The 23,439-nt window shown below is 36.5% G+C and overlaps 1 protein-coding gene across 3 annotated transcripts in view; it reads left to right on the plus strand.

The window, feature by feature from the left end:
- The window catches only part of POC1B (POC1 centriolar protein B), a 77,639-nt gene that overhangs the window by 45,052 nt on the left and 9,148 nt on the right, over positions 1–23,439 (plus strand). For 2 of the 3 annotated variants that reach the window (XR_010886589.1, XR_010886588.1), the window contains exon 11: positions 11,019–11,201. Coding sequence is in view for 1 of the 3 variants with exons in the window: in XM_067312787.1 (XP_067168888.1) it covers positions 11,019–11,201; positions 12,444–12,548 (288 nt within the window). In the remaining 2 variants the exon portion in view is untranslated. Of the gene's footprint in view, positions 1–11,018; positions 11,202–12,443; positions 14,465–23,439 lie in introns of those variants that run through there. The other variant, XM_067312787.1, reaches the window with a different exon arrangement.

The following is a 23,439-nucleotide window of genomic DNA, read 5'->3' on the forward strand; positions in this document are numbered from 1 at the left end:
ATCTGCCTCTCTGGCAAAGTCTACCAGCAGTCATGCTGGTACGGTTGGATTTCTCTTTGGGCTCTCATGTCCTGGATTGTTAACTTAGTTTCTAATGCTTTTTACTGACATTTTCTTGTAAATAATTTGAATTGGAGAACATTGTTTGCTCCATGGAAGTGGGAGTGAAAACCCAATGGTATTGTAGATAGCCACCTGGTTAATTGGAATACCCTCCTGTTACCCCTGCTTTGAAGGGAAGTAAAGTCAAAGCTGACAGATCTCATACAAAAGGAGTCTTCCCAGTGAAGTCTTTCTGCATGAATGCTCTGCACCTCCTAGCACCCACTAATGGGATGCAGCTTAGGTTTGTCTATGCAATAAAGTTTTGTTGGCATGAGTTATGCTGGTATGAAGTACCACAAAAAAAATTCACACTGTATCACTGACATCCTTATGCTGGCAAAAGCTGTTGATATGGATGCAGCTATACCGACAGGAAGGAGCTTCTATTGGTTTCACATATAACCTTGAAAGAAGGCTCTGTGTGTGTATCTACACATATATATACTTTATATATATGTATATATATGTATATGTACATACCAAAAAGCAAAAATATATGGCAAAAAAGATTCAATATCATTATGTGCTTTTGCACTAGGGGGCTCTGCTAATATAGCACGTGTCTACATAGCAAGAGAGGCTCTGCCCTAAAGACAGCTCTGTGCTCTTCTTCTGCACAGCAGCCTCCCACCCCTTCTTGGGAAGCATCAAACCCCTTGCCTGCTGACTCTGGAGCACAGAAACTGCAGTTATGCTCAGCTTTCTGCAAGGTTTAGGAGGAGGTTGCTTCTGTCCTTCAGTCCTTTTCCTTCTCTTTGTCCTGGCAGAATCTTTCAGGTTTTTCCTTTCAATAATTTTTTTGTTTGTTCTTACCAAGACGCACAGTTTAAGATAGATGTGTGTTCCTTTAGCTTGTCTTATTTAAATACAGTATAACTTGATTAAGAATGGTTTTGCCCTAAAGATTAAACATAAGAGACATTATATAAGTATATATTGTGATATATTGTATATGATTCAGTTTGAAAATTTGAACTTGAGAAAAATGGTTTTGATTTGGTGTTCCTGGAAGTAAATATTCCTTCAAGTGGAGAAATTCCTTCGTTTAGGTTTGTTGAACAGTCTTTTTTTACTGTAAGTTCTTTTTGAACAATACCAATGAATATAATAGGTGACTTTGCCAGCTATTTTAAGAAGATAAATGAAGTGGTAGCACTTTTATTTTTTATGACTTTGCACAATAAATCATACTGTTACCAGGTATTGTTTCTTTGTAAAGTACAGTTAGATTTATAGCTAGCTAATGGTCTAAAGGAGAGACTTTCAATTAGTTTCTTAAGTGGGGGGAAGAAGACAGAAAGAAGTCATGAGTAGGCAATCTAGAAGCACCGCCCTCCTTTTTCTGAGTAGAAATGCTCCAGATGAGTATTTTGTGCTCTCACTCACATACTTCCCTAACTCTCAGGCTTTCTTTCCTCTGTGTGTGTGCCAGGGCAAAACGGTAGTTTTTTATAGCTCTGTTTCCTTCTTACACGAGCACAGGATGATGAAAGGTATTGTCTAGCTCATTCCCCCTCTTCTTTTCCTCCCCTCCACAGTCTACAACATTGCTTCCTACTTCAGATACCCTAAGCTTGACTCCATGGCCCTCTCTTCTACCTCACTGTAAGGTCTAAGGTGACCCTGGCCCCTTCTGTCCATCTATTTGATGCCCTCTGTGATCTTCTACTCTGCAGATAGAGAGTTTGCCCACAGCCTTTCTAGCATGATGCTATGTGAAAGAGTCCAATTTTTTCTTTAGATTCGTTTTGGATTTGTAATGTCCAGCATAGCAGACTATGCTATTTATAGTATTAGAAAGGAAGCTCCGGCCATATAGGGCTATTCAGCTGATTTCATTACTGCATCTCCAGTATCTATTTCATTATGTTGCCAGTTTGTGGTACAAATATTTCTCCTGCCCTTTTTCAACCTTTCTCTGCCCTAGTGTGGATAACAAGTTCTCTAAGCAGAGTATTTAATATAATTTTTAATAGAACTCTATATGGGTTAAAACAAGTCATCACTTGAAACTTCAGGATTAATTTTAGCTATAAGATGTTCCCTTGTATGTGTGCACGCATGCAGTCCAGAGTAATTTGCTTAAATTAAAATTGGCTATTTTATTTTGTGATTATGAATAGTGGGAATGTTTCTGTGGTTTCATATTATCTGTCCTTCTCAGTTTTAAAGAGTTTCCTGCTGAAGCTATTTCCAGATATATTGAAGATCCTTTACCTTTGTGCCATAGGGCACATATTGTTATTTTTAGTGTCTGTGGTGTGCGTAAGTATTTTTATAATTTATGAAAGTATTTGAATGTGGTCTTCCTGATCTGTTATATTTAGAATTGACTTCCTGGCAGGGAATTTCTCACCTTTGGAAATTGAGCCTTTAATGATTTCTGTCTCTGGGATAAGTTAGTTTGTGCAGGGTGTTCATTTTTTTGTTCTTTCTCTTTTCAATAGTATTGCTTGCTTTACGAGGAGAAAATGTTCAGTTTTCTCTAAAAGCTTAAAACCTGGTGGTTTACTTAGAATATGTTTGAGGGGTTGTGTTCTTTTTTTTCATTTACAAACTGCGTATCTACTGTGTTTGGGGACTGTATTTCATTACAAGGGTTAACTTTATCCAAACTGAGTTAAAAAAGCAAGATACGCCCTTAAGAAAATGGCATTAAACCACAGAAGATGCTAATTCAGACACTGATTATGCCAATATACCAGGTAAATATACACAAATCCAGTGGAAACAGAGCATAGCTATTCATTTTTGTGGATCCCTCTACAGGATCAGACTGTGACAGTACAGGGAACTATTGATGTTAGCTATAAACAAATTAACATCAATTGCAGAAAATGAGCAAAGTCAGAAAAATAACTTTTTCTGTTTTTAAATAAAGCTTATATATTACTGATAAACTAAGAGTTTAGAAAAACCTTATAGAAACAGGTTATTTATTATCAAGTTGACATACTCAAATGTTTGTGGACTTCTAAGAGTTTTTTGCTGGAGGATTTTAATTAATTTTTAGGTACCTTACAGAAAACTGAGATTATTTTCATTTTTCTGTGTCTCTTTAACATGCATGCAAAATGGAGCAAAATTTTATTGTGTACTCGCTTCTGCACGTGTGGAATTGCATAATACCCAGTGCATTAGATGTGCACTATTTTTCAGTGTTTTCTCAGACCATAAGTAGCAATCACAGATAAAACTTCTGGAAAAAATAACAATATAGCAAAACAACACAGCCAGTTACTCAATATATATTTGAAAGAACACTTGTAAAGTACTGTATGATTTCCTTACGTAAAACAGTCTCTTCAGAATATCTCCAGATATTCCTGTTAATAGAAGAGTTTACTATTTTATGCCATCCCACTAATGGTAAATTTAATATAGCTGTAGTCTTGGTAGAAAATACATAAAATTGATTAATTAGAGCACAGCTGTAGCATCAGGACTTCAGTTAATTTTGTATTGATATTTTTAAACACAATTTAGCAACCTTTTTTGTTGTACTCTACTGACCTCATGACCTCTATAAACCTTGCTAGCATCAGGCTGAATTTCTTGTTTGCAAGACCAAGAAAGTGGTATGCTCTTTTAGGTGAAAATGTCTGTTTTGCTAAGGGAAAGAATTGCTCAGTTTGTTGTCTGGAAATTTGTATCCTGGTACCTCCACTCATGGTTAGGTTCTAAACTAAAATATGTACTACTTTCAGTGATGATACCTGTGCTGGAGAGAAGGAAACCAGATATTTCCTTGACAGATTGAATAATGTACTACATATAGTGCTTTCGATTCAAATGTTTTGTTTTTAACTTGGAGATTCTTTTAAGAACTAGAGAAGTTTAAGATGACTAAGAAGCCGTGCAAGACTTTGAATCAAATGTGAAATTCTGCATTCTCTGCTGTTCTCAAAAAGTTCTGCTAAAACTAGACATGCCTGGTAGAACTTTTTTTTATATATGCTACATAGTTTATCCATATTTTACTGCTCAAATGCAAAACTTATATAAAATTTTACAAATTAAATATGCACGGAGTACCTCATCAGGTAACAAGATGCAGAAAACTGTCACTTGGCACAAGGCAGTTTTTTGCCATGCATAACATTGATTTGTTTGAGTGCAGGAGAAAGAGAAGAAGTGAAGAGTGCTGTCATCAGCTGAAACTAAAGGAAAGTTTTCTACAGTAGAAAATGATAAAATAGATTGTGATTTAGCATACTTAAAATTAGTCTAATAGATCAGAGAGCTGTATTTTAAGTGGATCACTTATTCACTGAAAAAAATAATAATTTCAAAGCAGTAGAAGCTATCTGCAAGTAATTGGCCTAGGGAAAGAAAAAAAAAACAGAAAAAAAATATCCCTGAACCCCCGGATGGTTCAACATAGCTTATCCACAATGAACCATTTTAGTTTGAGGGTAGATTCACAAGATGGAGGAAAAAGCAAAAATAATGATAATATTGTTACTTCTCCTGAAAAACTTTTCCCTTTTAAAAGAAAAAAAAAAAAAGGAAATTAAGATTTGGTAGATGGAAGTCTACACTGTTATGCCTTTGTGCTTCGGTCTGTTTGAGCTTAATGCCCTACTTATGACTAATTGTTTGTAGTTGTTTTAATCACAGTATCAGCAATGTTTTAGTATTAGTAGTCAAATGTACCATGTGTTCAAAATTTAAGGGATTATTTTTAAAAAGCAGGCCATGCCAATTTTTGTGATTCATTAGGAAGCTTACCAATGTCACTTTTTCATTTAAGCCCATCTTAGTTATAAGATCATTAGGGTATTCATTTGGAAGCTGTTGTATATATTTTCTGAATTCAAAGCTCTTAGAAGTTTGAAGACTAATGATTTTCAGTTGAGTGACATAGACTTGGATTTTTTCATATTTTTTACTTTGGGGAATCTCTATAAATAAAACTGTGTTCAGGCATCTTTATATATGGATACATTTTACTCAGTTTCTATCCTTATACATCATGGGATGAAAGGATACTGGGGTTCAGTGGGTTTTTTTTCCTGTCTGATCTGTGAAAGTTTCATGGGAAAACACTGGGGAATATGCAGGGGTGAGGAGGTTATGTGTAAGCATTTTTCACAAATTCATTAAGTACCGCCCACAGGGTTTTGGCTATTTTGCTTGACAGAAAACAAAGCTGAGCAATTATGTTTTTCTGTTTATGACATCATTTATGGGCTAAATTTAATTTTCTACTGAATATCCGCTTGGTAATGTCATGGTAATAACTTCCTATTGATTAATTAAATCTGTTCCTTTTCCTCCTTATTTGTAACTGACATGAAGTTGCCCAAATGTGAGTCTATTTTATTACTAACGTTCTGTGAATGGAAACACTGTACACATTTTAATTTTCTTTTTAGCTTTGCTCAGAAGTAACAATTTAAAATTGATTGCCATATTCAAATTTATTCTCTCAAAATAAGCTATAGCTCTGAAGTCTTACAGAGAGTTTGTTTTTTGAACTATGAGGCTTTTTTACTACATTGCTGGCAATAAATAGAATATTGTTTATGAATTGGTAATATTTAGATTACTTTAGAAAGGGGCTAGTTTGAAGGAAAGGGAACACTTAATTCATTAAATGATTTAGGTAAAAGAGGCCATTAGGTAGAAAGAGTTCCTTTAAAAAACAGTATTATAAAACAGTATTTTATGTTGAATAACAGTGATGGGCATAAACTGATAGGTATCCAAAAGTAAAGGAAGTCTATTTAGACTAGTGTCAATCCTTTATAACAAGTTTTTGCCATATGAATGTTGCATTAGATTTCAGCAGTTATGGCCCTTTCACTGAGCTGGTGAAGACTGTCACTTTTATCACATTCTGGATATTTGTAGAGATTATAAATGCTATCAGACATTAAGTATGTACTTATATTTATGAGGTATCAGGTTTATATTTAAAAAACTTCTAGTACCTAAATTTATAATCGTATGGGCACAACTTAAATAAGTTGGAAACTGTCTCATGTCATTTATCTCTTATTAATGTTGAAAGTTCAATTATTTTCTTATCTATATTTGATCCTTTCAGGTTTGACTAATATTGAGGTCTCTGCCTTTTTTATGTAAGACCTCCTGTATTGCATCATCGCTTTATACCTTCGAGTACATACCAGAAGAATCACAATTTCCTGCTTAACCCACCAAATTACAAGGACACTTTTCTAATACGCTGAATTGGCAATGTTGGTGTCAATTTACTGAGCTACAAAGCATTTTTCACAGCCTGTTTTTCTGATACATTGGATTTTGGATCATTCTACAGTTTTACTATATGAAAAGATGCTTGGGGAGATTTTTAGTAGCTTATTATTTGTTCTGTTTACCCAATTTGACAGCCTTTCTACTTGGGTTGGAAGGATCCATTTAGTTTGGCTTTAATAGCAAAATTTGTAATCAGTTTGTGGGAGTTTAAACTGAAATCTCTGCTTTATTTTCAGTCTGTATACAGCTGGCTTGTTGGAAAAGAAACTGAGAAACATCTACTTCAAAGTAGAACTGTTTTTAGAAAAACTTGTCGATGTCTAATAATGTCAGATTGTTTTCCTCTTCTGGTCCTAAAAATATCCATTAGTTTAATTTTAACTCTTATTTTAACTCTTAATTATCCATCTATAATTTGAAGATGAACACCATTGAGTGTTAAGTCTATCTTTGGTTATTTTTAAGTACTTGAGAAATAATAGATTATCCCAAGAACACTGAATTTGCTTAGCAATAAGCCTTAAAGAAAGTCAAAGAATATTAATTGAAGTTTAAATGCAGTTACGTCTGGTTTGGCTGTATTGTCTAATTAATTGTATTGTTCAAACAGCAAGAAGATTTTACTTCTCAAAATATCAGTTCAAGTAGCTCTGTGAACACTAGACAAACTAAGCTAGTTTTCTTTCTTATGATTTTATTGGTACTCGTGTCTGAGAAGATGTGGGCTCCCATCAGTCTTTCTTGCACTTCTGGAGTTCACAACTTTATTCCCCTGTGAGCTACTAAGGTGTGAACTTGTACAGCAACATTTACTTCTAGGATCTCTGCATATGTTTTCCTGAAGCTTTAAGGAACTTAATTGCTTCTGAGACCCGTACTTCTCCATCAGATTTGATGAAAATCAGCAACAGGTGCCAAAATTTTAAGAGGACACGTGGGTGTGCACAAAGAATGATTGCATAAGCTTTGCTTCATTAGGAAATCACAATACAAACAAATTGTTCCTGTCCCAGCTGGTGATTTTTCAGTGATGTTTTAACTCATCAACTGCCTGCATTTCATAAGGCATGTGATGGCACTGGACCGCTTGACTGCTGCCACACAGAATATATAGTGCTCTACCTGCCTTTCACTCAACATGTGTGTCTCATCTACCCTGCCTCCAATTTTCCTGACGTTTGCTGCAACTTAATCAGTGATCCCACTACCTCTGTCAAATTTAGCTAATAGTGGTTGAGATTTGGAAGCTACTAGGCAAGCAGTGAAAACTTAAAAATAAAAGCAAGGTTCCTGTAATCTCACTCTCTTTCTGTAGAAATCACTAAAAAGTCCTATTCTAACAGACTTTCCTGTTGTAGTTAAATATGAGGATGTTGTTCTTTGTAGTATGAATAGGTTGTAAGACAGGAGTCTTTTAAATGTATGGCCACGCTTTTTCTTTAACATTTTAATTCCGAAGCAAGTTTAATCTTTTCCATGTTAACCAGCATTTGGAACTATCTCCATCTCATGAGTTAGTAAGCAGGCCAAAAAGCTTCATTAATTCTGTTTTCCAAAGACCTCAGATATAACTTGGTAAGTCGGTGAGTCTGAGCTCTTCTATGATATGAATGAAATGTATCTCACATACCTAAGTCTGCAAAGGGAAGATTTTAACAGTCTTAAGCTACAATACTCCTGTATACTTCGTGCATCTAAAAATATATGGGGATACATTGTGAGCCAGAATCTGAGATATTCAAAGCATGTTCTCTTGAGGACTCTTAACATTCTAAAGCAAGGAGCTAAAGCAAAGTACAATTAAATGGGAAATTCATATTTCTTTCCTGTCTACCTTGTCCAAAAATCAAATGGTTTATATTCTATTTTATTTTGTGCTAACAAGCAACTCTTTCAAAATGTATAATTCTTTGGAATAAATTGGACTTGGCATCACAAGCTTTTCATATTGAAAAGAACTTGAAATTCATGGTACCAGCAAGAAAGAGGAAGCCTAGTAATTAGACTTGCTAGCTAGGAGTGGAGAAGTTTTGGGTTCCAATCCTTGCTCCTAAGGACTTTTTATTAATTTTATCCACTAATTATTTAAAATAAAATATAGAGCTGCTCATGGGAACAGAACTCTCCTGCTCCTGATAGAGTATCCTAACCATTGAACGAGAGCTACTTTCTGTTGACCAGGGATCAAATTCTAACAGCATGGCTGGAGAGAGGACCCTTTCTTCCGCAGTTTCTCACCCTTAATAGGTAACAGACTAGCTGACAAGGCACTGCACCATGAGCCATGAGTTTAAATAACCTTAGACTGAGAAGACCAATTATCTGTAGTCCTAAAGAAATATTTTAATCATTGGGATGTTCTATAAGCCCTGGGTGCTTAACCTTAGATGAAATCTGTAGTTTGATGTCTAACACACTTTGTTTTTGACACGCTCCAACATTTATACAAATCACTGGTGGATTTCAGTATGAGTTGGATCAGACCTTCAGTATTGACATGCTTACTTTATTTGTGTAAATCAGTCACAGGCACAGAAAAGAGGTCTGGAAGGAAACTGGAGACACCTTCTAGTCCACCCACCTGATGCTGTTATAATAATGAAATCAATGCAAGTTACATATTACCAGATACCATGGTATTATCAAACCTTCAGAAGGGTTCCATACGGTTTTGTAGAGTTATGAGTTAAGGTCTGAAATGTATGGATGGATATCTGCCACTATTGCTACAGACCCCATGCTCTGCACTTGATGGGTCTCACTTCAGGGCTGAAACCTGTCCCTGCAGAACTTAACCCCACAATGGAGCCTTTAACCCAACATATCAGAGAGAGTGGTAAGACCTTCTTCTTCACCCTCATCTTCCTAAGATACAGAACCCTCTTATACCAGCATAAGCTCTGCGTTCAGCCATTCCCCTCTCTAGACCCACAGTCTTCCATTGACTCTGTGTCTGGTACTTTTGCTTTGCTCTTGTGCTTTGCTAGGAAAAAGAAAAACTCTGCCTGGTAGATGGTGGACACAACTTGCCTCTTGCTCAGTCCTCTCCCATTGGTGCAGAATGAAGAAAATGCATGTAGCACTACCCCAGCACTAGGAAAGAAAAGATTTTGAAGAATCAACACAGTAAGTTCAGAGAACAGAGTATGTGGTTGGCCAGAACTGTGCAGGATGGCACTGAACAAGATACAAGAATAGTACTGTGGATACTGCAGCAGTATCAGATCCTGATAATATTGGTATGATTTAGTATTACATATATTTAAAATCATGATGCTACCATAGTATTTCACCTATCACTATCTGATACTACCTGGTTCAAAGGCAGGGTCAACTATATATAAATCATTCCTGACAGAGAGTTGTCTAAATTGTTTCTAAAACCCCCTGGTACTGGTGACACATCAACATCCATAGGCAATCTTACAAAAGTTTGCCACTAATTCTACCTAGCAATTTAAGTTCTACAAGATTATTTCAGAGATTTAGCAGGATTTTTTTTAATAGCTTACAATGATTTCAAGAACTTTCATTTGAAAATCTATTCAGCTTTGCAACATAAATGTTTTGGGTACTTGATAAATATTGTGTATTATATATACATTAGATAAGACTGTAAAATTTCCTCTTTCTGTAGTTAATGGATACTTTCATCAGCTGTTGAGAAATTTCAGAGAGACAGTTGAGCTGTAACTGCTGAAAAGGTTTATTGTACAGTGGTTATGGATATTACAAATATAATTAGAGATAATAAAATATGATTGCCTCAGATTATTTTAATTTTAATTTATTTTTATACTGTCTTAAGCTATAAGAAGTTTTCAAAGAAATCTCAACAAGCCATTATTAAGTCAGGTAAAGTTATGAAGGGCCATCTAGTGAATTAGTGATGATTTAACCTTTACTGACTCAAAAGTGCCATTAAGAACTTGGAGGCACAAATAAAAACAGAAGTGATTGGAAAGATCATGCTCTTTAACTTACCCTGAAGCAGTGTTCATATACATCCAAGTTATTTTTCTCTTAAATTTGCATTGTGTGGGTCTTTTCAGTAGTTTCCTCTTCCTGTTCTCTGAAGGAATCAGCTTCTCAAAAGAAATGTAACTGAATAAATAACTAAAAACTATTTAATGCTTTTTATTATCAAAGAAGACAACAGATATCTTTTATCACTTCATACTAAATAAAAAATTCATATTATTATGTTGGAAGGAACCCCTGTGATCATCTACTGTGATTTGAAAGATGTGATCCATATGACTGCTGTGAATGAACTCCTTTATAAACTAGAGCTATCTTTTTGAAGAAAATTCCAGTTTGGTATAGTATTTATTCAAGCTTTAATTTAAGTCTAGCAGTAAAGCATTTAGGTCTTCAATCATATGTACCTGAAACATATTCATGTTGAAATCGTTTGTAAAGACTGCTGAGATTTCTCAGTACACCATAAATGTTTATTGCCTCATCCGTTACAGCTTAAATTCTCTCCTAGGTCAGAATGAATTGAAGTGTTATGAATTGAACCTGGTACAAGAAGCAAATCTGAAGGCAGTTGTGTGTGTTTATATATGTGTAAATAGATTTTTACAACATTAAAAAAACAGATTTTTCTGCCTATCTTCCTGCATGGTTCCGATTAAATGAAGACAAGGGGAACTGGATTTTCAAATGGTGTTTTTGCATTCAAGGATGATGTCAGCGGTGAAGATTCTCAGTATCCCCCTGCTTCAGGCTTGGCTACAAGTCCCAAAAGGAAGTCAGAGAATGAGAGCAAATCAACTATGCATAATGTGGAGAAGCAAAGAGGCATCTCTCCATCCCTGGGTAATGCTTTGGAGCACATAGTGGAGCAGCTGGATGTTTTAACTCTAGTAAGTATGCAATAACAGATAACACTCACTGTGGAGAATGATAATGTTGTCAATGGGCAAAAAAACCCCAGGAATCCTATTCATAAATCAGAGTATTAAAGTCTATGGGGTTATTTTGAATGGTTAGACAGACAAGTGACTGTTTTGTTTTTTTCCGTTCAGCCAATATTAATTATATTGCATTCCTTGAAGTGAATGCTTCCTGCTACATAATCACAAAGGTTACTGGTGTATTTTTAACTCGAGGGGGGGAAAGTTGCTATTTTTCAATAGCGAGATCTAGTGTAGATTTACCAGAGGCCAGTTGTTGACTAGACATTATCAGATTCCAGCTTGAACGGTCATGTTTTAGCAGGGGATGAACAAGGTAAATTGGCAATGTACCATTAAATCCTTTTTCAAACTTAGTGCTTGAGGTATTGGCTTAACAATTTAAGCAGTGGAATAATTTTAAGTGTCAGTGAAACAGCGCAAATATTAGGCTCTGTCAGTAACTCTGAGTCACTTCTTTGTAGATGCTTAGTGCTTCTTTTTAGTAATCCAGGTTTAGCCAATTTATGTTTAAGTTACAACTATGGTCTGTAATACATTGACATTAAACCAATCAAAAGGGAGCAGCTAAGTTTTTTTCTACATTCTTTTGCAATATATATGTTGTCTCAAGAAATAAATTTTGGTAAGAATGGAGTAAAAATCCAACAACTGAAAATTATTTGTGTAGTAAATTAAATTAAAAAGAAACTGTCAGCCTGTGTCCAGAAACCTATCTTTCTTAAAGGAGGGTGAGCTCTTGGAGAATGCTTTTCAATAGTATTTTTTTTCTAGCATCATTTTTTTGGGATGTCTGGAAAGTATCTTTTAGGTTGTTGGAAGACATCATTTGGGGTCTCCAGTAGTGACTGTTTTTCTATTGAAATATAGTTGCAACTTTCACATAGTATTTCTGAATAATTTATATATACATATATACATATATATATAATACACACAGACACACACACACACACTTCTAGGGGAAATATTTTGTGAAAATAGTTTTAAACCTTTAAACAATCTCCACAGATACAAAGCCATTATTACTGAATATAGTAGTAAATAGTGGAATAGCTATGGCAAAGGCATTTTAGAATTTTGTTTCTTGTTTAGTTAAAACAATTATTTTTTATTTACTGTGTTGCATACTTTCATAATACCTTACAAGTTGTATAAAAACAAATTGAAGGTACTGTCCTCTTCATGCAGACTATTTCAATCCTGGAACAACGGCTCACTGTGACTGAAGATAAATTGAAAGAATGCTTAGAAAATCAGCAAAAAATGTTACTTCAGGGAAGGCAGGGAGAATAAAAACCACAAATGATCTGTACTGATGAATATGTTTCATATATTCTCAAGGAAATAATAAATGTTGCTTCATTGTATTTGGCTATAAGCAAAAAACCCTTTTTTTTTCTTATTTTGACAAGTCAGTTTAATAAAAAGTGAAGAAAAAATACACAACACATTTTAAACATTGATAGCAAGCAGATATTCTTGTTACATATTTAATAAAAGGTAGCCCAGCCAAAACTAATACTTTCTAAAATCATTCCCATTGAAAATTACAGGACTTATTTCAACCTAAGATCTTTAAATACAACTAAGCAACAAACTGTGCAAATTTAGATGAACAGTAATTATTATGGAAGTGCACTATGCACTTATCACTATGCACTTTTTCAACACAGATAAGGGCTGTGAAAATGATGCTCTTTGTGCTAAGGCAATTTTACTCAAGCACCTAAATTAAATAAGGCCTAATTACCACTAATTGCTAAAATGACATAGGTTTTCTCTGTCTCTTACACACTATAAAATGTTTTACGAAAAAGTGGCAACAGGTGCTCTTCGTCTTCTAAATATTTCAGTGGCAATTGCAAGATGTTTCAGTGTAAAAACTTTCAGTTCCAAATATAAAAATGTAGTCAATTAAACTTTGAAACAACAGTTGGATCCGTGAATTCAGCTTCAAGACTGGTGCATTGTCTTGTATTTGCATTTTTTATGTAATCCATTAAAATTCATTTTTCATATTTGGAAGAGCAAAATTTACTTTCATCCTTCTGAAGAATGAGAGAACCAAACACAAAATAGTATGAAGTCTGTATCATAAATACAAAAGATTCTCCTCCTCCAAGGACTTGCAGAGGTGCTCAGACTTTGCATGCCATGAATGGCCTCCCTAGAAATCAGTTAACACTGTATAAATTAAGCCATAAATCAGTAAAGACCTTTTGTGAGTCGGTTTGCAATGTATGATGAATTTTGTTTCTGTTTTTAATAAAGATATGATTTTTAGAAAGGTGTAAAATGGTAGGTATTGTTCTTCAATAGAGAACATCTTTCCTTCTTTATGTCTCCATACTATTTTTTAAATGGCAATTGCAGAACATCTCTTGTAAATCCAGTCAAAACTAAACCATCTTCCATTTCTGCAGCTTTGTATTTTGCGTGTTGAAAAATAGGACAATTGAAATGAGGAGCATTTTAATCCAACCCTGCAACTGACTGTACATAGCTAAAGCCCATTTCCTAAACTGAACCTCATTAAAGTCAATAGAATTCAGCTTAAGCACAGAATCTCACCGTGCACATACTGTTGCAGTTGGAGCCAAAGCAATGAGGAGTAGATTTTTTTATAACTTTTCATTTTCTTCATAATAATCACTTTTTGATGTTCAGACATCACCTCAATTGACTGGTAAACTCCGAATTTTGCCAACAATTACTACATACCTTCAATTCCATTTTAAGCAGCACTGTTTATTGTGAAGAAATAACCTCTTCTTAAAAGTTTTTGGGTGCAACTATTTCTGTGCAACATCCTAGCCACAGACTTTTTGTGAAATGATGCTCTTGTATATTCCGATGTATACAGTCTGACCTTTGATTATGCAATTGGTTATAATGCTATATAATGCATAGTTATGTAAATACTCTCTTTTATATCAGATATGCTTTCCTTTTTGCATTTGTAAATACTTCTGTGAACTTTCTTGGTTTCATTAGAAAACAAAAAATGTAACCATTAAAAACTCATGCTGTTTCTTGTTTCCTCTTAATATTTTCTTCCGTTTCTTTTAATTATCTGCAGATTCTTTTATTTTGTGAGGCTTTTCAGGGTTATCTGTCAACAAGATTTAGCAATATTTTTTTACTTCTGTATTTTTTTAATAAACTCTGTGCTGAAATTTTCCTTTCTGCCTTAGCTCCTATCATTAATCCTTCTTCCTATTCAGTACATGTTTATCTGGAGCATTTATTACTTAATACAGTTTATTCCACTGTTGTCTGTGAATCTGGTGCAATAGCATATTTCCAAAGGAAGTTATGTTCTTGTCATTCTGTCAGGTAGTCTGTTGATTTTGAAATCCTCAACATGCATGGCATGTAACATATTTGCATAGTTAGAGGTGGTTGTTAGAAAAAAGGACGGAGGTATTTTCCTCAAGGTGTGTCTGCTCTCCTAAAATGCAACTACCACCTAGCACAATATTCTTTGTGAAGAAAATTTGTCGTGGACTAATTATCTCATTCTTTTGGTCCATATAATTTCAAATAGAGCCACTGAATATGAAAGTTTCCTTTAAAAGCAGTTGAAGAGGCTGCTTAAACTCTTCAGAAGCAAATATTCTCAGTCTTTACTGTAGAGTTTTCACTCTGGCAAATAACTGGTGACTTGACTAATTTGAGTTATCTTTTAGAGACAGATGAAAGTTAATGCTGTTCAGCCTTAGCTGTGCTCTTCGAGTATTTGAAAAAATAATTGCAGAGATCTTTAAATTACTATGAAAGGTATGTCTATTGCAGAATGCAGTGACATACTGAAAATCCATACTCATTCTAAACAAGTTAAACCATGTACCTGATGCAATCCAGCTTTCCTCAGGCTAAGTTATCCCTCTATAAATAAGAGATCCTGCTGAAGAAAGACCACTTACAGCATCCAGGCCAGCTACTGAATTAAAAAGCAAAAATGGCTCAATTGCCTATTCAAAAAAACCATAATGACTGAAATACATGCTCCAAAATGTGGTAGATCTCTAATGTTTGTGAGGGAAAGAGAGAATCTGGCAGAATGAAGAGCGTCTCCTACCAGTGTCGCAGGAAGACTGTCGCTGGAGAAACAGACAGATCTTCAAATTCCTCAAGTTTCAAAGTGTTATGAATTAGCTTAGCAACTCAGTGTACATCCGTGGAGATTTATAAACAAAGCAGAAGCATACTGTCCAAACTGAGAAAAATGCTGCCAATTATTAATGTTTCTTAACTTCTACTTGTAATTCCCATCAAAGTTGAGATGTCAATTTTAATGGAATTTTTATCTTTAGCATTACATAAAGCATAATGCTGAAGCAATAAAGATATTTTTCTCAGTTTTTCACTTTGGATTGCAATATGCAGTTTCTTTGAAAGCACATATAGAGCTTCCTAACTTACAGTGCTTGTATAGAAAACCTGGACATATAAGTTACGGTTCGCATTTCCATTTTAGAGGCAGACTATGAATAGCTAAATGTTGCAACATGAGACTGTATGGCACTTAACGGTTTCTTTTGATCTGAACATACAGGTTTTCAAATACCTGGATAAAATCAGATTGAGACATTAGCTTATGCCAATAATCAAGTGTGCTATATGGGCCATCCTGACAACTCAAACTGTAGATGGTTTTACTATTCCGGGGAGGTGGGGAGGGAGTTGTGGTTTTGTTTTTTAAAAAGAACACCACTAAATTCTCCAAAAATCTTCATCACTTACTGTTACTACTGTTGACATATCTTTTATCAACCTATGGTTTTGAAAAAAATAATTTCTGGAGGTAAAGGTACCTAACAACTTCCCATCTTAGGGGGATTGTTGCTTCTTGCCTTTGCACTAGTAAGATGATAGTGCATTGTTTCATTATTGTAATCTTTAGCTCAAGAAACTTAAAAACTGTAGGCTTAAATTCTGATTAAACTAATCTTTTGGAGAAATTGTGGTAGAATAGCTTCTCCTAGCCATTTCAGGATTGCCAGAACAGATCCCTGTAGCATGAGGGAAGATTTGATTCAGGAAATACAAAAAAAAATAAAAATCCTGTCTTTATTCAAATAAATATACTGTGCTATTTTTAAGGTAAACAGTTAATTTTTCTCCCTAAAGGTCTTATTACACAGTTGCTAAATTATTTTCATTGCCATATCAGATCACAAAAACACGCTGAGTTTTCCACTGAATGAGGGTAGCTGGGATCAGAATGTATTTCCAAGGACATAGTTTTATGTAACCTGTTTACCTTGTACGCCTTCTAAAAATCCAAAATTGTGGACTCTTTGCCCCAAACAATTAATGAATATGTATGTACACACTGGATCCAGGAACAGTATGTTTTTGTCAGAGTGTCCCCTCAGCGACTTTTGCACGCTTCGGATGCATAATACAATTGAAGCCGTTTCTTTGTGAGAAAATAGGTTAATGACTTGCCAAAAGGCAGATGTTAATTGGAAAAAGTGCATACAAGCCCTTTTCTTTACAATGTATATGGGTTGCATTTGTTTTGACTTGCATCCAAGAACAGGTGCAATTTCAATTGACTCAGCTAGCAGGATGTGCTGAGTGCACTCTTCACCAATTTTACTATAAATTTTAAATCCAGCAGGAAAAATTAGCTTCTAAGTTGATCAGTGAATGATAAGCTGCAATTTATTATCTGTGTTACAAAACAAAATTATGACTTGTGAATGTACTTATATGTAAACATCTTAATAATATGAGGATAAGGACTATATTTATCAGTGTTAAAGAGGTTTACTGTCGAGCACTGATGAATCTTACACAAGACAAAATGTGTCCTCCCTTTCAAAATGCTTCTTTTGTAAGAGAGTCAGCAGTTCTACACAAGGTATCACTAGTATATTTATAAATGTTACTTAGAGCAGAAAAATCGCTCATTTTCACTAATGTATTTTCTTGCCACTAAGCTGCATAATCAGAAGCAAATTTAGAAGGAAAAAAAAAAAAAAAGCAAATGGGAAAAACCCATCTGGGTGTGATAGGATCAGAAGAGCTTCTGTTTGATAGTTTCATAAGAATGGAGAAATGCAACTAAGACCTTTTGAAATTTCTAGTCTACCCTTAAGAGTCCACCAAAGCAGTCTGGATCCATGTGCCTAGCCTGACCTGGTTCTCGGACAGACACTCTCACTTTCTCTCACCTTAGGAATGCTAAATGTAAAATGGGATGGTTATATGGGAAGCAGCTGAATCAGTTTCACCCTAGAATACCCAGTTGCCTCAGAATTAAAGCACATTGCTAGGGTGGAGAAATCTTGGGTTTGAACATCTGCTCCAAAGCCAACAGAGTAGGTATTTGAAAGATGGCCTTCTACATATTTGATGGGGTGGGTAAACTTAGATTTCTAGCAAATGAAGAAAGCTCCTGGGTTAAAGGAAGCATGTGAGACTTTTAAGAAATCTTGATCCTGGTTGCTTTTCATGTGAGACCCAAGCCAATATGTGCTTTGAGATACCGACTAGATCAAGACCTATGATCTAGACTAGTGCAGGAACATCTAGTTCAGGAATCCCACAGGAGCTTTAGCATGAGCAGGGGTACTAAGATAGTCTGCTGGTGCCTGGGGTTACACAGTTTTCATGTGCCTCCAGCAGGGACTTCAGCATCAGAGGACTCAGTACACTTACAGAGAGACAGGATTGGGCTGAGAAGAAATGCTGAGCATCTCAATGCCATCTGAATACAGGATTTTGCAACTCAGAGTGGTTGTTTGAGTCATAAGTCACTTTGTGGCTTGAGCTCTTACAGACCAGGATAAAAGAGAAGAACCCAACTTCACTTCAAAGCTGCTGAGAGGAAGCAATTGCCAGGAGAGGGGAAGAAAAGACTTCTATTATGTATCTTTTTCATCCTTTTCTGCTCTGTATTGTAATGAAATAGTACTTCTGTCTCAGGTTGTTACCTCCTCCTAATCTCCAGAGGAAATTCCTGCTCCTTTCAGAGACATAAAACATTAGAACAAAGAGAAAGCAGCAGCAACAGCTAGACTCTGTAGCACAGAATATCACTGAAGCCTTTCCTGGCTACAGTGATGGAACCCAAAGACTTATAGCATTTACTCCAACACCTGCATCAAATGTCAAGATCTGTCATAAGTTTAATTACTCAGAAGCAAGGTGTATTTTGCAATGATCTATTGTTTACTGGGACTTTATGAGCAAGTATCACAGAGATAGAAGTCTATGAAGTTCAAAGAACTAAAAAACATTTCTCTGATTTTTTTAAGAAAAATTCAAATGAGCCATATGCTGTGTTGCTTCATGCTACCTTCAACTTGCATGTCTCTCAAAATGAAACATTACAGATGTGATACACTTGGGTGGTGAAAAGACAAAATGCTCCCAGCAGCATTTCTTTCTCATGAGAGCACTTGTCTAACACTTTTTAACCATTCTTTTTTATTATTATTATAGTTCTGTGATACTTGTAAGCACAAAGCCCAGGACATGTGCAAAAGCCTAAAAAGAGCAGCTTCAAAAAGAAGAGACATTTGGTAATGATTTCCAACTGGCCAAGTTCTGCACTGGTTATTGGGGTTATTCTGTTAAAATTAAATGATTGTACACCTAAAATTTGATGTTGCAGGCAGAAGTAGGGTTTAGCTCTTAGTCCACAAGACTTGAAAATTCTTGTAATTCACAAGACCAGCTTTAACTTCCAAGAAAATTGCATAAATGTAAGAAAATGCCATTAACTTTTCAGTTAAGCAGTGAGTGTAATCAAGCAAAGCATAGCAGAATATAATATTTAATTATATGTAACCATACTAAGTGGTCTCCATCTACACTGATGTATTTGTACATCTTCACTGCTAACACTGTATGCTGCAATCTATTCAGTATAAGCCTAGCCTGTAAACAGTCACATTACTGAGAGACTGTAAGAGGTTCATTAGAGAAATTTTGATAGCCTCATTCTAGCTGGGTCTGATATAGCACCACTCCAAGTTATCAAAGAATTTGAGTGTGTGTGTAACTTTAAGAATGAAACTGGGCTTTTGGCCATGCAGCCTGCTTCTCAGGTGCCCCTCCAGTCATCCTCTCAATCATCCCCACTGCAGAGTCTCACAAAGTACGCTGTGGTCCTTTCGCAACACAGGCGCATGGATTTCTCTCCATTTCTCTCCAATTTCTCTCCATGCGGGTCGTGTCCCTACACAGCGCCAGGATGCAGCCAGCGCATGCACCCAGGGCTGGGCCTGTCGGACGTCCTGCAGAACGTACCTACCCGGCAGTGTAGACACAGCCAATAACGTCAGTCATGTTCTTAAAATCACACGCAGACATAAGTGCTTTGCTGACTTAGTGGGAAGCTGCTGGCTGAAATCAGTGGGACTTCTCACATGATTGAAGCTACCTGCTGAAAATGTCTTAATCTTATATATTCGCATAGCTGAGTGACAAAGAAAATATGAATAGCAACTGATGGCTATTTTTTCAAAGGTATATGAAAGACAAATGCAGTCATTAGAACTCGAGCTCCTGATTAACTTAAATGGCTACTTCTTTATTTATTTCACAGCTACCTGATTTAGAGCCTCCCATTTCTGATTCTGGAGCTCAGATAAATGAAAAGTTTGCAGGACTAAGTCCCTAATTTGTATGCAGACCTTGTCCTACAGCCTTTTGGGTATTCCTTTGGAAGATATGCTAAAATGAGAAAGGTTCCCAGTATCATTCAAAACCACAGAAGAGGAAATATCACTATTTTTGTCTTTTTCCTTTTAGAAAGAAAAATGCTCTCAGCTATTCAGCTATTCCAAGTTGTATATGTGTGTTTTCCACATTTGTCTCTCTCTTCTCTCTGGTGAATAATGACCAAGTTAGTCATTTCAAAGTGGGAGAGTTATGCCTTTGTTACATAATCTGAGTACTGGGGAGGGAATTATCTATGTTTTTCTGTGTAATGGGTTTGGGAGGAACAGGGAAGAATATAAAACTAACAAGCTGTGATATTTGAAAAATGCTATTCAGAACCCAAAATTGAGGGATACAATAAAATCAACATATTCTCACCCAGCATCTCACGATTCTTTTTACTTTTATATACACTCTAGGGTAACAAAGCTGAGCCATCAGCATTCATCATGCTGACAAAACCAGGCAGAAATGGCCAAGGGCTCATTTTTTAGATTTGCCCCATATAAGGAGTCACTTGCTACAAAAATATAAAAAATGTAGTCCATTAATGTTAGCTATGACACACCCAGTTTCTTTTTTATTTAAGGAACCATTATACCATAATAAACACTGATTGGGAGTTTTCCAGCAGAACAGGTTTTTGTCAGAGAATGCCGATTTGTCGTAAGCGAAATGTTTCACAGAAACGTATCTGTTTGGATGAACTTCCAATGAAACGCAGGCAAGTTTCCATCACAAGCCTGCCTGATTTCCTGCCAGCTTGCCTGACAGCTTTCCAGGCTCCACGGCTCCAGGACGGCTCTGGACTGAACCTGTGATTTTCCCTAGACTGCTTTTTTTTTTCCCTCCTTTTTGAAATTAGAGGGAAAAGGTCTTGGAAGAAATATACGTCAGCTCTGCCTGGCTTTTTCTGATTCTTCAGAATTAGAGATTTCTTTTGATAGTGATGACATCCCACAGCCCAGTATCTTGATTTGTTACATGGGAGAGATGGAATAGCTTTCCTGCTTCCTAGAGAAAGTGCTCAGGTTTAACAGCTCTGCAACTGAAATATTTTTCATACCAGACTGAGCTTCATTTCTGAACACTTTCAGGAGACCTCACAATGTCAATATTGTTTCCTCCTTTTTTTTTCTAAAGTATCGCACCATGGTGTCTCTGAAGTAGCAGTGCGCTTCAACACTGTCTCCTTTGCTTTCTTCTCCTTGGCCAGTTTCTGGTGCAGAGCTGGACCTAGATCTCGAGCATCTCCCTTTGTTGCTGGAATTGTGGACGTCAGACTGTTTCTTGGCCCTCACAGACACATACTCTAGAAATCTGCCTCTGCGGCCAGCTGATTGTGCTTTGGCTCTGTTGTTTCTTCCTGTTTTATCTGCCCCCTCTTCACTTGGTGCCAGTGATATTTCTCTGCATTTATGTCTGAATCTCCTGGGAGGTGGGGGTTGTTTCATTTTTTCTCTTTAGTGTGGAGTTATCTGAGGGCAGGACCTTATGCAGGCATATGCCCCAGTTCCTGGGGGCTCAGTAGGTGAAGGAAACTGGGAAAGGCACATTCTTCCATTCGTCCACCTCGGGACCGAAGCTGTAGGCAGCCAACCTATCAGCCTTTGTACTCCAGACTCACAACTTCTAACAAGCTTCTCTGGGTATTTTTCTTACTTCAGCCCATGACTCTCATCAGTATGTTAATTTTGTCCTTGTACTTGGGTTAACTTGGCTTCTGAAAAGCATCTGACTGAAAAGAAGCATTTGGCCAACATTGAGAAGCTCTGCTGATTTAAACTTGGGAGTTAATTTGGTGTTGGTGTTACCAAATAGCTGAATCCAGCTGCTGGCAACATTTTAATATTCTCTTTAAGCATTAGAGTATCTCACTTTTTCCAGACCTCTTAGTTCTGATGATATTTTCTCAATCAGGAAACCCATTACATCAGAAAGCAGATTGCCCAAAAGGCTAGTGCAGCCAAGGGGATCAGAGCAGAGTCAGGAACTATAGAAAGAACACGGAAAGAAAGGGATGTGCCCTAGTGTAATTTTCAAGGAGATAATGATATTTGTAAGCCCTGTCAGACCATGAAACCTCAAAGGAGGAGGGGCTGTAAGTTTTAGGGGTATGAATGGCAGAGGCAATGCCAACAGAAGCTGAATGGAGCCAGGGACAGCACATGGAAGAGAGAGGAAAGAGGCAAACATGAACCCCATTCTGCATAAGTGCAGCCTCCGATAATCAGGTTGAACAGTCTTCCCAAATGTACCCACAGTCTCTGCCTCCTTCTGCACTAACACTTTAGGCCTTCTTATATTGTCTGTCCTATTGTAGCCCATCAATTCTTTGCTTTTCTCTTCCTCTCTCTGTTTTCATCCTCTCTTCTCTCCCATCCTTTTCCTCTGAAAATATTTTGCAGCCTACAATTAGTGCACTTGGCTGAAGTCTTGTTGGGCATATCAGGAAGTTTTCCGGATCGCTCATGGGTGGAGTTTCCCAAAAGCATCAATTTGGTATTAATGTTGTATAAACAATGGGCCTGCCAAACTCTGAATAGTGTGAGGCAACCTCAAAATGTTGTGCCTCCTTGCAAATTTCCACTTCTGTTGCATATTACCTCACATGAGATAGACACCATGTTCTCTGCATTCACACAAAAATGACTGCAGCCATAACTTCAGCATATGCAAGGAGGAATCTAGCTCTTGTTGTTAACACTTTTCTTTTGATCAATCTATCTGAAGTGTTGTTATCAATACTGTTTGGTAGCTGACCATTCAGCTACCTCTTAAGAAGTCATAGTTGGTAACACAGTTAAAAGTGCAGGCACATTTTCAAAGTTGCATTTAAATTGCCAAGCTCATTTTTGCCAGCTGTCGTGGGATAATGAGATGTATAATAATGACATTGTTTGCAGCAGCTATGGGATTGAGTTTGAATCAGTACATTGTGTCTGCAAGAGGATTTTAAGTAAACGTTATAGTTCATACAGCACTAGTACAATTTGACATACAGAATGACTTAGCTCATTTGGGAGCCCTTACTCCTGGTCAGGAAAGAAGTGGGTAAGAGTGCGTATTTGAACCACAAACTGGGAGTGCCACAAATAACCATCATTTCCTACATTTCTTATTATAAGAGGCTGTTCCCACAAGTTTCCTAACCTTTAACTGCCTTGATTAAGGTATTCCATGCCAGGATGAAATTTTCTGTAAACTTCTAGCCATTTCTGAGACAAGATAATATGTAACCCCCTTGGATCTTTTCTGGAGAAGTTCTGACATCAGAAAGTGTATGAAAAGCTCATAGGAGTGAACTGGTGTAGGAGACATTTGATCTGAGGACATAAGTAGGTGGTTTACTGAAAACCATTGGAGAGGATGGCCCAGGACGGACAAGAAGCAGATGTAGTGGGACTGAGAATAGCGTGGCGTGGAGATTGAGATGACGGTAAGGAGAGAGAAGATCTGAGAACCGCAGAGTGAACGGGGATGGTATGAGATGTCCGGGAAT

The sequence above is a fragment of the Apteryx mantelli genome, chromosome 1 (assembly GCF_036417845.1).
Source record: "Apteryx mantelli isolate bAptMan1 chromosome 1, bAptMan1.hap1, whole genome shotgun sequence".
Taxonomy (NCBI): Eukaryota; Metazoa; Chordata; class Aves; order Apterygiformes; family Apterygidae; genus Apteryx; species Apteryx mantelli.